Source organism: Macaca thibetana, chromosome 1 (assembly GCF_024542745.1).
Source record: "Macaca thibetana thibetana isolate TM-01 chromosome 1, ASM2454274v1, whole genome shotgun sequence".
Taxonomy (NCBI): domain Eukaryota; kingdom Metazoa; phylum Chordata; class Mammalia; order Primates; family Cercopithecidae; genus Macaca; species Macaca thibetana.
In genome coordinates this window covers 19,886,982-19,904,516 of record NC_065578.1, presented here as the reverse complement: position 1 = coordinate 19,904,516, position 17,535 = coordinate 19,886,982, and the positions used below count along the sequence as shown (strand labels likewise).

Genomic DNA, 17,535 nt, shown 5'->3' with positions numbered 1-17,535 from the left:
ATTTTGATAGCAATTGCCTTTCCAGAATGATTTTATAAGTTTTCATTCCCACCAATAGTGAATGTGACTAAAATACAGTGGCTTTGAAATTCCTTAAATATATTCTTAACCATCTAGCTTAGTTTCTTTATATGTATCAAAATGCACACAGCATTGGATGTGATGTTTTATGTCACAGTACTTGGTATGTTTCCTGATTGTTCTGACTTATTGATTAGTAAAATATTTCATGATTATTTGAGCTTTGGGAAGATAAGAAACTCCTTTGTAATAGACGGGGTTTTTTTGTTTGTTTGTTTGTTTGTTTGTTTGGAGACGGAGCCTTGCTCTTGTCACCTTGACGCAATCTTGGCTCACTGCAACCTCCAACTCCCGGGTTCAAGCAATTCTCCTGCCTCAGCCTCCCGAGTAGCTGGAATTACAGGCACCTGCCACCACTCCCAGCTAATTTTTGTATTTTTGGTAGAGACGGGGTTTCATCATGTTGGCCAGGCTGGTCTCGAACTCCTGACCTCAGGTGATCTGCCTGCCTTGGCCTCCCAGAGTGCTGGGATTACAGGCATGAGCCACAGTGCCTGCCCTGGTTGAATTACTTCTTTAGGAGAGAAGAGATGAAATTAGTGGTTAAAATACAATTTGAGAAGATTATCCTAAATTAAAACTAATTCTGAACAAGATTAAAGTATTGAATTCTGGCCGGGCACAGTGGCTTATGCCTGTATTCCCAGCACTTTGGGATGCCAAGGCAGGCGGATCATGTGGTCAGGAGATAAAGACCACCCTGGCCAACATGGTGAAGTCCTGTCTCTACTAAAATACAAAAAACTAGTTGGGTGTGGTGGCACACACCTGTAGCCCCAGCTACTCAGGAGGCTGAGGCAAGGAAATCACTTGAACCTGGGAGGCGGAGGTTTCAGTGAGCCGAGGTTGTGTCACTGCTCTCCTGCCTGGTGACAGAGCAAGACTCTGTCTAAAAAAAAAAAAAAAAAAAAGTATTGAATTACATGTTAATATGTTATGATTTTATTAGTACTGCTGGAGGCTTATAAAATGATGAAGTTGAAGGAGACTGTAGGATCTTTAGTTCTACATTTCACTGCTGTGAAAACTGAGAAGTACTTTCCGAGCATTTTATGGATATATACTTGTGTACTGGATACTTGGATTTCAAATTGTAACTTAAACATATTATCTCATTCCTTTCTTAAGACTCTTTATACATAGATTCTTTTTAGGACTTTGTTAATTTTAAAATGTCCATCTTTTATATGATTGAAGGTATTTTAGATGGAAAAATCATTGACTCTAGTAGCCTTTTACTGTCTTAAACATCTTACTTTTTCTGTGAATGTCATTTTGTGACCTACTTTTAGCACTTAACCTGCCCCCCCCTTTTTATTTGGTTATTAATTTCCCAGGCGATTGGAGTAGTTAATATTTTTTTCCTTTCAGGTAAATGATACAACTTACAAATCTTTCTTTCCTGAGAAATGTGGATAACTGCTTAATGAATGCTAAATAACATGGAGTGTTTCCTTTGTTCCAGATCTGTTTTCAACCTGTAGAACTGAAAAATTGGTATTTTTATTTTTAGCTATGAACCTTTCTATTGAATTTCAGTAGTGCATTTTTTTTCCCACTGAAACTACGGATCCAGAGTAATTACGGCAGTGCTATTTTCTTTATTTGTCCCTGTGAAAACAGTAACTCTCCATTTTTTTATATATAAATATAATTTTAGTAGTCTTCATTTAGAAGTAATTGTGGAATATGAACATTTTCACGGTCTAATGAATAGGTGAAAGGATAGCATTTTCACTATTTCTGTCTATTATTCCATACAATCCTTATATACTCAAATATAAATTTCATGTTGTACATTCTGAAAAGCATTGTTACTTAAATGATATCTATCATCCTAAATTGTATGTGTCCATTTCATTTTATATTCCCATTTTAAGTGACACCGACTTGAAAATATTTTTTATGAACTCTCACTTTTTAAGTGTCTCTATTTGCCCACACTTACCTACATCTTAATCTCCCCATCCCTATTCCTCAGAAGAAAAAGAAAAATAGAATTGTATAGGAGCTCTACTTTGATAGCACTGATAAAATTCATTGTAGGATATTATAGATACCAAAAATATTGACCTTAGATCTCCGAGGAGAGACACTGCTTTGTTTTGTTGCTTGTGTAACCCTCAAATCCTGAATGAATACCTGCCTGGAATGTGATGTAGAATGAGTGTTCATGTCCTCTCTTGTGTAATTCTGTTCCTCTAAGTTGAGCAATAGCTGTGATTTTTCTCAACCTACCCTGCTTGGATTTTGATGGTCATTTTTCATTCTAATACAATGCCTGAGTGAAAATGAGAGTTTCCTCATATCTCTGAAAAACCCGGTATTTTACTCAAGATTTCTGATTCTGAAAATACCATACTTGACCCAGAACCTATAGACATTTTATGGTGAAATTGCTTTATTATATACTTTCAAAGTATTTCACCTGTATGATTACATGGATGAGTAGCAGGAATCATTTTTCAGTATTGTTTTCTTGAATCTGTAACTGGTTTTCAGTCTCATTACATTTTCTGTTTGTACTGGTTTGCTAGATAATTTATACATGAAGTTGACCAAATCAATTTTGGTCTTTGGGAGAGTGTTAAATTCCCTCTCAGATGTGACATCTATTGTTAGGTTGACAAGTCGGCTTGTCCTTAGAAGGAATACTGGGGAATAAATTGTACTAATGATTGTTGTGCTGTCTTCTCTTGCTGTGGTTAATAGTAATCATTTCTTTTCCTTCCCCTTTTTCTGCTGCCTCTTTCTTTATCTTCCCTGTCTTCCCATGTACTTTTGAATTTATTAAATTGGACTATATATTTTTTCCTTGCTTTCCTTTTTTAATTTTGTGATCTCCCGTGCTCTACTGTCTTCCCTACTCGCTTGGGTTCCATGTTGCTAGTTTTTATGTTCGCACGCTCATTATCACCCTTTTTTGTACTTCAAATCCCAGCAGCTGCCCAGCCAGGTCCCTGAGCACAGCCCTGTGGTTTATGGGACTGTGGAGAGCGCTCATCTTGCTGCCAGCACCCCTGTCACTGCAGCTAGCGACCAGAAGCAAGGTTTGTGTATGACTGTTTTCCTCCCTCTTATCTTCAGTCTCTTTTTTATTAATTTCATTGCCCTCAGCATTCAGGAGTAAGAGTACAGCATCCAAGGATTATTTAGACACCCACCTTTAAACAAAGCTTTGAGGCAGAAAATTAAAGTATTCTGCCTCTAGGAAACTAAAGTAGGGATAATTGGTAAAATTTTTTCATATATTTGTTTAATCTCTCACTGTTAGTATCTGTATATAGGTAAAAGGTTAGCTGCCTTAAACCGCCCTTTAAAACAAGGTGAGAGGTGGAGGGAGAAGTCATAGCATATGTTACTTTACAAGAACAATACAGTTTAGCTTATATATTCAGCATGTCCCTAGGTATCTTGCTATTTAAAAAAAAAAAAAAAGATAAAGCGTTTCTTCTTACAAGACTGGGCTTCTATAGCCACAGTTGGAGATGGATCCAAGTTCAACTCCCGGCTCCATCATGCACTAGTTATTTGATCTATTGAGCCACTGACCTTGTGTGTCTCCGTTTCTTCACTTGTAGAATGGAATAAAGACCTACATGCCTGACAGGATTACTGTGGGAACGTGCCTATCACATGAAAAATGCTTAGTAAATTATAGCCATTAATGCTATATTAAGGAATAGTACACTAAGGTCTCTGCTCCTATTGAACTTGAACATGAAGGTGCCAAATGTTTGTTGAAATAAATACTGTGCCTTTGGGAGTATAATAGAAAATGTAAGGGAAATCTCATACCAGGAAGTGGGATATCATAGTCTTTCTTTCCTGCCTAGTTGGATTTTAACTTGACCTTTGCTAAAATTGAGAGATAATTCTAAACACAGTTCGAGGAAGCAAGTAACTTTGACCTTGCTTTATGTTTCAGATTTCTAAAAATGATTGGATATCATATATGGAAGCCATTTACCTTCTAATTTTCTTGAATTATTCATTCCTCCAAACCATTTGTTTATTCTATAGCTCTATGGTTAGTATATAGATTTTCTAAAACTTATTGTCTTTTTTTTTTTTTTTTTTTTTTGAGACAGAGTCTTGCTCTGTTGCCCAGGCTGGAGTGCAGTGGTGCAGTCTTGACTCACTGCAACCTCCTCCTCCTGGGCTCAACCTATTCTCCTGCCTCAGCCTCCCGAGTAGCTGGAATTACAAGCATGCACCACCATGCGCAGCTAATTTTTGTATTTTTAGTAGAGACGGGGTTTCACCATGTTGGCCAGGCTGGTCTTGAATTCCTGACCTCAAGTGATCCGCCTGCCTCAGCCTCCCAAAGTGCTGGGATTACAGGCCTGAGACACCATGCCCATACTAAAAATTATCCTTCAAAAAATATTTAGGAGTGGCCCATAAAATCGACATATTTAATATTAAAGGTTTTTGGGTAGACTGCAGGTTAATCACATTTATAAACTTTCTGGAAGATGTATTTCTAATGTATGATTTCAATGATTTTTACATGAAATAAAGATTATCATGTGTTTTTAATATAGAAATTTCATTTTCCCCCTGAGTATTGAGAAGCCTGATATTCTTGAACAGACGGGTACTATATTGTATTTGTTATGTAAGATAGTTTTAAACCAAAAGATAGTCAGTGATCCTAATCTGGCATGCTTCAAAAAATTACACTGTCAAGAACTTCTTTCAGCAACATTTTGAGTTAAAAGAGAATTCCTGCATGCTTCAAGCGAATTTTTTAAATAGTAAAACCATTTACCTTGCAAAATTACAGGTTGTAGAGACCAAATGTGGAAGTCCCCTCGCTACCTTCAGTGACAAAGTAGTTTTGAGTCAAAGTTCAGAATGTTTTTAATCTTAGTGGATAATAATTCTCAGAGTATTTCCCTTCAAAACTTGATTGCGCTTTTGCAAATGTGTAATGCTTTTACTGGTTAGAATTATGCTAAGCATATTGAATACTTCCCATGCAAAGAGGCCTTAAAATTTATCCTCTGTGCAGACTTTCTCTGTAGCTGTGCCAGGATTTTTAAAAAGTTTATCACATACTTTGATGATGATAGTTCTGTCCTTCCTGAAGACAGTATTATTGCATTTGCCATTATTTTGTGAAAAATAATGTTAAAATTTTTAGATTATGAGATCCCTGCATTTTGTCATATTTAGGCCCAGATTTCCAGACAAGGAATGCAGACTTTATTTCCTCTCAGGTTTTTGTTTTTGTTTTGCTTAGTGGAAATTTGAATAACAACATCAACATATCAAACTGGTGCATAATATAGGCTTAATTGGAAAGTATTCAGGTTACCTTGATGAAAAGAAAAACTTGTAGTATTTTAAGTGCATTTCAGAGGTTATAAGTAACTCTCTGGGATTACTATTATCTTCCTTTTAGTACCACCTATTCACCAGAAAACTAACTCTCTTTCTCTGTTTCTCTCTCTTTCCCTTTCTCTCTCCCTTTCACTCTCTCTCTCTTTTTTTCTTTCTCCCTCCCTTCCTTCCTTCCCTCCCTCCCTCCCTCCCTCCCTCCCTCCCTCCTTCCTTCCTTCCTTCCCTTCTCTCGCTTTTTTCTTTTTTCTTTTCTTTTCTCTTTTCTTTTCTCTTTTCTTTTCTTTCTTTATTTATTTCTTTCTTTTTCTTTCTTTCTTTCTTTCCCTCTTTCTTTCTTTCCTTCTCTTTCACTTGCTCTCTCACTCTCTTGTTCTTTCTTTCATCTCTCTCTCTCTTTCTTTTTTCTTTCTTGACTGGTCAAATAGTAGCTTTTCTGATTTCATCTATTAGCCTGCCGATATCTAAAATATTACTGTTTTCAGAGGTTTTTTTTTTAATTAAATTTATGTAACGTTAGAAAGGGCTTACTATTTTTTCAGAGAAAATGTTTTTTTTTTTTTTCTTTACACTGAGGATTTTTTTTTCTTTTTTCTTCTATTTTGAGACAGGGTTTCGTTCTGTCACCCAGGATGGAGTGCAGTGACATGATCATGGCTCACTGCAGCCTCCACCTCCCAGGCTCAAGCAGTCCTCTCACTTCAGCCTCCTGAGTAGCTGGAACTACAGGCGTGAACCACCACGCCCAGCTAGTTTTTGTATTTGTAGAGGCGAGATTTTTCCATGTTGTGTAGGCTGGTCTCAAACACCTAAGCTCAAGTGACCTGTCTGCTATGGCCTCCCAAGGTGCTGGGATTACAGATGGGAGCCACCTCAGCCAGCCAAGGAGTTTTTCAAAATTTCCTTCTTAAATATAGATTCCTTTTGAAATTAGCATATAAAAGCTGACTTTTTTCAAAGATTGTCATATTACTCCCAGAATCTCTACATTTTGTAGTCAGATTGTTTTTTTCTTTCTCAATAGAAATGTCATTACTGAGAGTTTGTACTCAGTTACAGAATCTCCTGTTAACTCTAAAGTCTCCCTCCTGCCTGATTGACTTAAGTACTTCTGTTTCCATAAGCCTCCCCTTTCCTCCACAAAGTTGGAAGAATGTGGGCTTTGAAATCATTCTCAGGCTTGAGCACTTGCTACTTACATGACCTTGGGCCTATGACTGATCTCTAAAACCCTCAGTTTCCTTATCTGTAAAACAGGCAAATAATTTCTACCCCAATGGTGGTTGTGAGAATTAAAAGGGACAATGTATGTATGGTATTTGACCCAGTTCCTGGCACATAGTAAGTGCTTAACAAATGTTAGCTGCCATTATTAAGCTTCTGGTTTACAGAGTTTTTGACATGAAACAGCTAGAATATTTACACGAAGGCCAAGGTTCCAGACAAATCTACCATTTTACCTTTGTTTGACACCTGATGAAGACATAGAGAATACTTCACATTGGTTTGTAGAGAGAACAACTGTTGAATTAATTAAAATTTTTGCTTGGTATTGATAGTACACAGCTGAAATGATTGCTGTTTACTGATGAGAAAGAAAATTAAATCCATTGTATTGAGGATATGATATGGATAATTAAACGAGTTAGTTGGTGCCTTAGTCTTAGTGCCTGTTGAAAGCACCTAGTGTGTTCAGTGAATGGTATTCTGTTTGTAATTCAACCATCCATAGCAGTGTTGTTCATTTGGGACTCTGTTGGCATTTAGACCTATTTTTGTCAAGTGAGACTGTACCTCAAATTGCAGGATGCTCAGTATTCCTCTCTCTGCCTATTAAATGACAATAGCATTTCAGTCATTGAGAGGCTTGTGACAACCAAAAGACACCCTTGTCTTGGTCATTGATTCCACCACCATATGAGAATGAAAGGGAGCAATTTTATTCTTCTTAAAATTTGACACTCCTTATGGAAACTACAGATAAGCAAAATGAGAAAGTATGTGTCTGATTACTCAGAGCCATTATTAATAAACTGATTTTCCCCTATGCACATATGTTAGTACTAAGTATTTTTTTAAGTTACCAAATTGGGTTCTACATACAGTTTTGTACCCTGCTTAAAAAAAAATAAAATAAACGTTCTTGCCAGATGCGGTGGCTCATGCCTGTAATCTAAGCACTTTGGGAGGACGAGGCAGGAGGATTGCTTGAGCTCAAGAGTTCAAGACCAGCTGAGTAATATAGCAAGACCCCGTCTCTACAAAAAATAAAAATATTAGCCAGGTATGGTGGCTCGTACGTGTGGTCTCAGATACTTGGGAGGCTGAGGTAGGAGGATTGCTTGAGACTGGAGGTTGCAGTGAGCTGAGATCACACCACTGCACTGCAGCCTAGGCAACAGAGCAAGACTGTCTCGAAACAGAACAAAACATATATTTTATTACAAAAAACTTTCCATATCATTAAATACTCTTTTAAAAACCTATTTTAAATATTGCATAGTATGCCATTATATGCCCAGACCATCATTTCTTTAATAAAATCTCTATTGTTGAACATTTAATTGATTTCCTTTTTTCTTGTATTATAATATAAATAGTGTTGCCTTAAATATTCTAGACATCTGTCTTTGCTACCCCTTTCATGATTATTAGAAAAATTCTTAAAGTTGGAATTCCTACAAATTCTTAAAGATGGCCAAACTCTTTATAGTAGAAGTCTTTAGAGGGATAAAGTAAGTGTTTTGTTTTGTTTTTTTAATTTAGCTCTACTGTGTTTTCAGCTTTCTGTATGAAAGCTTTAATTAGTGGGTTAAAGGACTTTTATTTTAGAATGAAGAACTCATAATTTTTTTGTTTTGTTTTGTTTGAGATAGAGTCTCCCTCTACTGTATCACCCAGACTGAAGTACAGGGGTGCGATGACAGCTCACTGCAGCCTCAACCTCACGGGCTCAGGTGGTCCTCTTACCTTGGCCTCCTGCGTACCTGGGACCGTGAATGCACACCACCATGCCCAGCTTGTAGAAATGAGGTCTTGTAGTTTGAGACCTCCTGGGCTCAAGTGATCTTCCCCCTTGGCCTCCCAAAGTGCTGGGATTTACAGGCATGAGCTCACCGTGCCTGGCCTAATTTTTTCAATACTAGATTTTTCTGAAGAGTGTATAGAAGTTTATCAGTTGTAGGTCTACTTTTGTTTGATTTTTTACTATCAGAAATTGTTTCCCAACATTAATAATTGAATTGACATACTCTTATTAGATATTTAATGTGAGAATCAATCTCTCTCTTCTCTCTTTCCCCCTCTCCCTCCCTCCCCCTCCTTCCCCCTCCCTCCCCCTCCTTTCCCCTCCCTCCCCCTCCCTCCCCCTCCCTCCCTTTCCCTCCCTCCCTCTCTCCCCCTCCCCTTTTCCCTCTCCCTCTCTCCCACTCCCACTCTCCCCTTCTCCCCACTTTTCCTTTCCCTTTTTCATTTTGAGACAACATCTTGCTCTATTGCCCAGGTTGGAGTGCAGTGGCATGATCACAGCTTGCTGCAGCCTCATCCTCCTGGGCTCAAACGATCCTTCCATCTTGGCCTCCCGAGTAGCTGGGTCTGCAGGTCTGCGCCACCTCACCTGGCTAATCTTTTTATTTTTTGTAGACACAAGGTCTCACTATGTTGCCGAGGCTTATTGCAAATTCCTAGGCTCAAGAGATCCTCCCGTCTCAGCCTCCTAAAGTACTAAGATTACAGACAGGAGCCATCACACCCTGCCCTGTTTTGAAATTTACTGCATCTAGGTTTCAGTCAGTGGTCATAAAGGGTGTTATTCTGATAAGCTTTCACAGTAGCATTATGTAATCTGGGTGACTTATTTAGCAGTTACTCCAGTGAGCTGGAAATTATTTTCATCAAAGATATTTTGATAAATACATGTTTGTATTTATGTATTATGTATGGCGTGTTCCATCTAGAATGAACACACACATGAGCGTGTGCACACACACGCGCGCACAAAATAAACACGTTTTCCAGAAATACTTTTGTCTGTTGCCCTGTCAACTTAGTCTGAGGGATTTGGCAATGAGAGCCTATTGATTCTATCTCATCACTACAGTAACTAAGAAAAGTCCAATTTTAGAAGCACCAGCTTCTGTGCCTATAAATAAAAGTATATTTTAAGGCTAATAACTGTCATTACAGTGAATGAATTAATAATATCTTAATGATAGTATTTACTACCTATTTATCTGACAAACAATGCATATTTGCTTTCACATAATTGCAGTTTATTGTAAAGACTCACTTTCATTGATGCATAAAAAAATTCTGTTGGAGAAAGTAAAGTCTCATTTTAGGTTGTCTTTTAGTAGTGCTTGAAACTTTTATTGTCATTTGATAAACATACTCATGAGTATATGTTTTTCCATGGAGCCTATTTATTGTGCTAAGGAAGCACAAGGCTGGAAGCCAGTGTAAATCTCCTTTGGTTTCCTCCACTCAGGGATGAATCACATATCAATTTACCTGGAATTTATTAATAAAAATGTGGAAATTATTGTTAATTATTGTTCCTTGTATTTTTCTGGTACCCTCATTATGATGACCAGTTTCTTCTCTCTCTCTGTCTCCTTCTCTCTATATATACACAGATGCATTTTTGTATATCAAACTATTTCATACTATGAAATACTAGTACTTTCATACTATATATAGTTTTCTTTTTCATTGGATTTATTTGTGTATTAACTTTGTTTTCGCCTTAATTAATTGTTTTACATGTCAAGACACAAGATAAATTTTGTTATTTTTATTTTGTCTAGAGGAGGGGGTCTCGTTCGGTCACCCAGGCTGGAGTGCAGTGATGCATTCGTAGCTCACTGCAACCTCAATCTCCTGGGCTCAAGTGATCCTCCCACCTCAGCCTTTTGAGTAGTTGGGATTACAGGCGTGTGCCACCAAGCCCAGCAATTTCCATTTTTATACCTTACATTATTTCTGGTTATATACTTCTGTTGAGAATTGAAGGGTAAATTAATTTATAAACTGATTTTTATCAGTTACTGAGAATAGTTTGATTTCACTGATAATAAATTTTATTACATAAAATGTGATGCTTTGCCTTGAATTTTTATACAAGTAATGCTTTTTAAAATAAAAATTACCTCCCCAAACATGAAAATATATAGAATAAAAAATAACATCAGTCCCTTTATAATATTTAATTTTTAATTGTTTGCCCTTGTACTGTTCTGCCACTATAATATATCCCTGGAAAAAAATTTTTTTAGGGAACAAGAGATGGTAGAAATTAAGGTTTTCCTACCTTAAAGAAAAGCCTCACTCCGAAACCAAGAATGGTTTAGCCTCAGTTTTGATGAACTTTTCAGTTGTGTTCTTGATATAATTATTTGGTGAATAGATTCCTTCTCTTACTCCAAAATAGACTTTATGTATTGGTTACCAAATAAGTAGTAGGTTTAAGTAAAAAAAAAAGAAAGAAAGAAAGAAAAGAGACAATGTTTTTGGCACACCAGAATAAGTCTAATATATTAGTCTCTATTCTGCTGCCTGTAATTTAGGGTAAGAGATTGAAAGAATTGGCCCAAGGCAATATATAGTCTCTGATCCAAGAATTATTCTTAAAACTTATTTTTTTCTTCCCCAGAGGAGAAGCCAAAACCAGATCCAGTGTTAAAGTCTCCTTCCCCAGTCCTTAGGCTAGTCCTCAGTGGAGAGAAGAAAGAACAAGAAGGCCAGACATCTGAAACTACTGCAATAGTATCCATAGCAGAGCTTCCTCTGCCTCCATCACCTACCACTGTTTCTTCTATTGCTCGAAGTACAATTGCTTCCCCCACCTCTTCTGCTCTCAGTAGCCAACCACTATTCACCACTGCTATAGATGACAGATGTGAACTCTCATCCTCAAGAGAAGACACAGTTCCTGTACCCAGCCTCACATCTTGCACAGAAACATCAGACCCTTTACCAACAAATGAAAATGATGGTGATATATGCAAGAAACCATGTAGTGTAGCACCTAATGATATTCCACTGATTTCTAGTACTACCCTAATTAATGAAATAAATGGAGTTAGTGAAAAATTACCAGCCACGGAGAGCACTGTGGAAATAGTAAAACAGGAAGTATTGCCATTGACTCTTGAATTGGAGATTCTCGAAAATCCCCCAGAAGAAATGAAACTGGAGTGTATCCCAACTCCCATCACCCCTTCCACAGTTCCTTCCTTTCCTCCAACTCCTCCAACTCCTCCAACTTCTCCTCCTCCCACTCCAGTGATTGTTCCTGCTGCCGCCACTACTGTTAGTTCTCCGAGTGCTGCCATCATAGTCCAGAGAGTCCTAGAGGAGGACGAGAGTATAAGAACTTGCCTTAGTGAAGATGCAAAAGAGATTCAAAACAAAATAGAGGTAGAAGAAGATGGGCAAACAGAAGAGATTTTGGATTCTCAAAACTTAAATTCAAGAAGGAGCCCTGTCCCAGGTAAGCCATTCTGCCATTAATCTCATGCTTGCTGAACATGAAGAATAGGCAGTGTTTGAGTTATTTTTTAATTGGCTACTTTCCTTGACTTCCAGAAACATCGAATGAATACTGAAATTCCTAGTCTGGTTTCTTCAGTGGTGTGTTTGTGTTTTAGTACAACCTGCAAAAGAGTTACTCCATTGTCTAAAAATGCAAATGAGAATTTCCAAATATACAAAATGCCTCCAAGGTATATGTCATGAAACATGTTGGGTTTTATTGTTGTTGTTGTTGCTTCATTCATATGAATCAGTTTCTCAATGCTTAACTTTGCTGCTTTGGGGCTAGAAAACAATCAAAACCAGGATGATCTATAGTCCCTAAAACTGTCTTCCCAGAATTTTAAAACCCAGTCAGTCCTAAACTTAAAGGAACTCCTCTATGCATGACCTCTTTTTAAATATTGGATGTAGGACGATAGCAATCAGAACATCAAAGGTTTATAACTATTTTTGAAAATATAATGCTCCCAAAAAAAAAAAAAAAAAAAAAGGCCGGGCGCGGTGGCTCACGCCTGTAATCCCAGCACTTTGGGAGGCCGAGACGGGCGGATCACAAGGTCAGGAGATCGAGACCATCCTGGCTAACACTGTGAAACCCCGTCTCTACTAAAAATGCAAAAAATTAGCCGGGCGAGGCGGCAGGCGCCTGTAGTCACAGCTACTCGGGAGGCTGAGGCAGGAGAATGGCGTGAACCCGGGAGGCAGAGCTTGCAGTGAGCCGAGATCGCACCACTGCACTCCAGCCTGGGCGACTAAGCGAGACTCTGTCTCAAAAAAAAAAAAAAGAAAAGAAAAGAAAATATAATGCTCTTGTTGATTCACTTGCAGGTAAGCTTAATGTTCTCTCACTTTGCCTTTTGAAACTGTTTTATTTTTTGTGTACAGTTTTACCTGGTCAGTAATATCCTTGGAGTATTATAGTCTTCCCAGTTCAAATTATTTGTTTTTAAAGTAGCATCACCTGGGACCTTAGGAACTAACCATTGGGTTATTGTAAGTTTAATCAAAAGTTATCTGAGGCTTATCAGCTATTCTCAGTTAGCCCTTAGGAATATTGAAGTTTTGGCTTTGAACAATTCAGCACAGCCTATCTTCTTCAACATTGTCCTTTGCTATATAATTTCCTTTCTCTATGCCTGTCAGATTAAGTAATGCATATGTAAATTGGGCTTTTTGATAAATGAGTGCTCCTCCAGCAGTTGATTCTTAACATGCAGTGAGTAGGTTTTGGTCACCAACGTCCTCAGTATTTTGTCTATTTTGAGGTGTGTAATAAGGAAATTTGACAAACCCAAAAACTGATCCCTACTTTTTAGATGTGGCTTTTCTACCCAGCTTTGTTCTTGAGACAATTTCCTCATCAGTGTCTGTAAGAGGTGTCTAGCCTCTTGGAATTGTAGAACATCTTGTAGAACACCATGAGCCAGAGCAGAAAAGAAAACAATGCAGGGCAATTGGAACAGTGAGAAATTTGTCATAAGTCTTTGTAAATTACCTGTTTCTTCAACTGTCTGTCTTCCATTGACATCAGTATTCATAGTGCCATCACAAACAGTGGACCTTCTTCCTTGGTGGAGAGATGACCTTAGACCTTGTTTTGTCAGTTAGAAAAACAACCTTGGGGCCCAGCGTAGCAGATCACGCCTGTAATCCCTGCACTTTGGGAGGCCAAGGTGGGTGGATTGCCTGAGCTCAGGAGTTCGAGACCAGTCTGGGCAACACGGTGAAATCCCGTCTCCACTGAAATACAAAAAAAAAGCCAGGCGTGGCGGTGTGGGCCTGTATTCCCAGCTACTTGGGAGGCTGAGGCAGGAGAATTGCTTGAATCTGGGAGGCAGAGGTTGCAGTGAGCCAAGATCGTGCCACCGCACTCCAGCCTGGGCAACAGATGGAGACTCCGTCTCAAAAAAAAAAAAAGAAAACAATCTTGGTTTTGGTGTGGCTATAGGTCAATGCCCTCCAAAGAACACCTGTTTGTTGGAGAACCGCAATTTGTTTGACACTTCATTGTTCATTTTCATTTGCAGTGATATGATAGTTACAAAAATGAGAGAAACTAATGAACAAAAAAGTTTTTAAAATGTAAAAACAAAAACAAAACAATCATAGGAAATATAAGTTGAAGATACAAACTGTACCTCAGAATTGAAGTAAGTGTAAAGTGAAAAGACCATGCATCAAAATCGTACTTCACTCATTTCTGACATTTATGCTTTTTTAAAAATCAGTTTGCCACTTAGATGGCCTAATATTGCAAGACAGTGCCCAGGGATGGATGGGCAAACAGACTTTTGGTTTAAATAATGTTCATACCATGGTACATTTGTTTGAAATGCAGATCCTCTCAATATTAGTATTGTGATCACCAGCACCTTAATCAAAGAGTATAGATTCTTCAGTGGTAATCCAGAGAGCACTTAGAAAAGAAAGAACTGTTGTTTTCATGACTTGGAGTGACATAGAAGTTTGTGATGTTGGGAGGTAAAGTTTCTTGGCATTTTTCTAGTCTCATGATTTTTTAACCTATGTGTTTAAGGGAACTACAAGTTTTATAATTTCCTTTTACATCTTAATTGTCTTAATAGTCTTCGAAATCCAACAGTAAATGAGCTTTAAGAACCCCTGCAACTCTAGCTTTTTTTTTTTTTTTTAACCTTTTTTTTTTTTTTTTTTTTTTAAGATGGAGTCTCGCTCTGTCACCCAGGCTGGAGTGCAGTGGCGCCATCTCAGATCACTGCAGCCTCCAGCTTCCAGGTTCAAGCAGTTGTGCCTCAGCTTCCTGAGTAGCTGGGATTACAGGCGTGCACCACCATGCCTGGCTAATTTTTGTATTTTTAGTAGAGATGGGGGTTTCACCATGTTGGTCAGGCTGGTCTTGAACTACTGACCTTGTGATCAGCCCGCCTTAGCCTCCCAAAGTGCTGGGACTACAGGCATGAACCACCGCGCCCGGCCAGCAGTTTTTAAATTATAAAGCCTCAGAAGCATTTCTGACCCATTCATTTCTGTCTCAATATTTTTTAATGGTTTTGTCACAGAAGTTAACAATGAAAATTAAAATTACCTCCAGTCTTTAAGTATATCCACCTGACGTGGTCATATGCTTAATGACTGCAATTTATTTGTACTTATTCACTTAATATTCACTTATTACACCTTGTTTACTTTGAGAAGTTAATAAATCATAACAGCTGTTTACTTTGAGAAGTTAATAAATCATGACAGCCGTTTACTTTGAGAAGTTAATAAATCATAACACCACAACAGTCTGGTTTGCATATGAGTCTTTTGGTGGTGACTTTTGAGAATAGTTTTTACTTGTCTCTGCTTGAGGATGAAACACCTCAAAGCTGACTTCGGAAACCTGATACATAAATAACATTTATATCAGTTGGTATAGAGATAGTTGGTTAAAGCAGGAAAGTCATAACATAAGGGATATGGTATCTTTTAGTTCTGCTGCAAAACATTTTCTTGTAACTATTCTAGATCATATTTCTGAATGAATAAAAATGCATCAGTTGAGGCCAGGCGTGGTGGCTCACGCTTATAATCCCAGCACTTTGGGAGGCCAAGGAGGGTAGATCACCTGAGGTCAGGAGTTCGGGACCAGCCTGGCCAAAATGGTGAAACCCCATCTCTACTGAAAATACAAAAATTACCCCGGTGTGCTGGTGTGCTTATAACCAGCTACTCTGGCGGCTGAGGTGGGACAATTGCTTGAACTTGGGAGACGGAAGCTGCGGTGATCTGAGATTGCACCACTTCACTCCAGCCTAGGCAACTGAGCAAGACCCCGTCTAAAAAAAAAAAAAAAGCATCAGTTGTTTTTGGACTGAAGAACAAGCTCTGTAAAATTAGAATTTGGTGTGTATATATCTTCAGTGTACTCTAAAAAGCCTCAGCTATTGGCCACACGTTTAATTAAAGTCTTGGGAATTTTTATTGTTTATTCTGTATATCTGGTGGGGGGAAAAAGGAGTGTTTTGAACTTGTGGGAAAGCATTCCCCATTAATCATCTAGGAGTTCGTTTTCTGCAATTTTAGCAATGTATATGATGTATAGTATGTAACATTAACTTTCCCACTTTTTAAAAGAATCATGACTTTTTTATTTTATTATTTTTATCTGTATCAGATATAAAACCATTATTTAAATTTTCTTAGGCAGAGGGAGATTTCTAATTTTTCTTTTTTTTTTTTTTTTTTTTTGGCTCTTGCTCATAGTACATTTTTAATGTATATTTTGTAAGTTTGTTTTATGAACTTACCCAGATAAATTTTCCTGGATGTAGATTGATGGCAACTTATTCTAAAACAGATTTGTGTTTACTTTATCTGCTACATGTCTCAGGGAAAGCATTTGCTGGAACTAAATCTAGGTTTAATGTTTGTTGGAACTAAATCTGGGTTTAATGTCCTAGAGGTACAATTCTATCCCAAAGTCTAAGGACAGCCATACCCTATGGCATGGATACGAATTTTCAGGTAACAGCAATCTTCTCTCCATCCAGTTGAAACAACATGCTTTCTCATCATCACTGTGTTGGTTCAGTGGTTTATTCCCTCTCTCTTTTTTAAGCTATATTTTCACTGAGCATGTCACCCATTTAGGAGTCTCAGAGCTTTATGTGAGTATCTCAGTTCCAAGTTCCCACTTTGCAGGGATCCAAGATCTCTCTTTTCTTATAGGTGTTAAAGATACAAATTCCTTGGTTATAGAGACTGGCACACCCTCCTGTACCCCTAGGAATGTAAGGATGACATCATCCACTGACCTGTAGTTTACCTTATATTCTCGTAAGCGCAGCTAAGGATGTAGGAGGGTTTCCAGATTCTATAGGACATAAGATGGTAAGTTTATTTCTCAAATGGAGATACAACTGTATGTTTTGGTAATGTTAACAAAATACTGATCTGTGTAGCCAATCAAGTTGCCGCTTTCTCTTTTAGTTTAGACTTACTGAACTGTAAAGGGAACATACTTCAGTGCAATGAAAATATTTTAATAACAACACTTGCTTTATTCTCAACTGTGAGAGTATTCAGAATACTTTCAAAGAAATAAACATAGCAAACATAAAACCAGAGATATAAAAGTCTTATCAGTTTTTCTAGATTAAACTAAAAATGACTAATCTTTTAAATAATAAAATTTATTCTAATCTTTGCTCTACTTACATATTCTAAAACATATTTGAAATATCTCTGGAAGATTTAGTTGCTGGGGCCAAAAGTAGATCGCCAATGGTTTGAGTGTCCCATTGGCCTAAACACTATACTACTGTGCATCCTTATAATTTAGCTTCTACAGAAACGTGTTCTGGAAACATGGGAACAGGACTCTTTACACATTTCTGGTTCTTTGTCATCTACCAAAACCAGCAGAGTGATCCTTAAAGCAAGGACCCTTGGCTTCGGTTTTCAGAGGCTTGAGTCTGAGTGATCCTTAGGGATAAATAAAGGTTTTCTCCACCTTGTTGGTAAACTATTTCCAACAAAGCTGCCTAAAAGGTATGTTTCTGCCATCCCATTCCTATTTTCTTGTTGCCCTCCCCAGTAAACTCTTAGGCA

The 17,535-nt window shown here is 37.8% G+C and overlaps 1 protein-coding gene across 21 annotated transcripts in view; it reads left to right on the top strand.

Moving 5' to 3' along the window:
* EIF4G3 (eukaryotic translation initiation factor 4 gamma 3) overlaps positions 1 to 17,535 on the top strand; it is a 374,608-nt gene that overhangs the window by 232,396 nt on the left and 124,677 nt on the right. For 14 of the 21 annotated variants that reach the window (XM_050789764.1, XM_050789766.1, XM_050789763.1 and 11 more), the window contains 2 exons: positions 3,023 to 3,131; positions 11,078 to 11,917. In XM_050789764.1, coding sequence (XP_050645721.1) covers positions 3,023 to 3,131; positions 11,078 to 11,917 — 949 coding nt within the window. Of the gene's footprint in view, positions 1 to 3,022; positions 3,132 to 11,077; positions 11,918 to 12,012; positions 12,160 to 17,535 lie in introns of those variants that run through there. The other 7 variants (XM_050789769.1, XM_050789752.1, XM_050789757.1 and 4 more) reach the window with 2 other exon arrangements.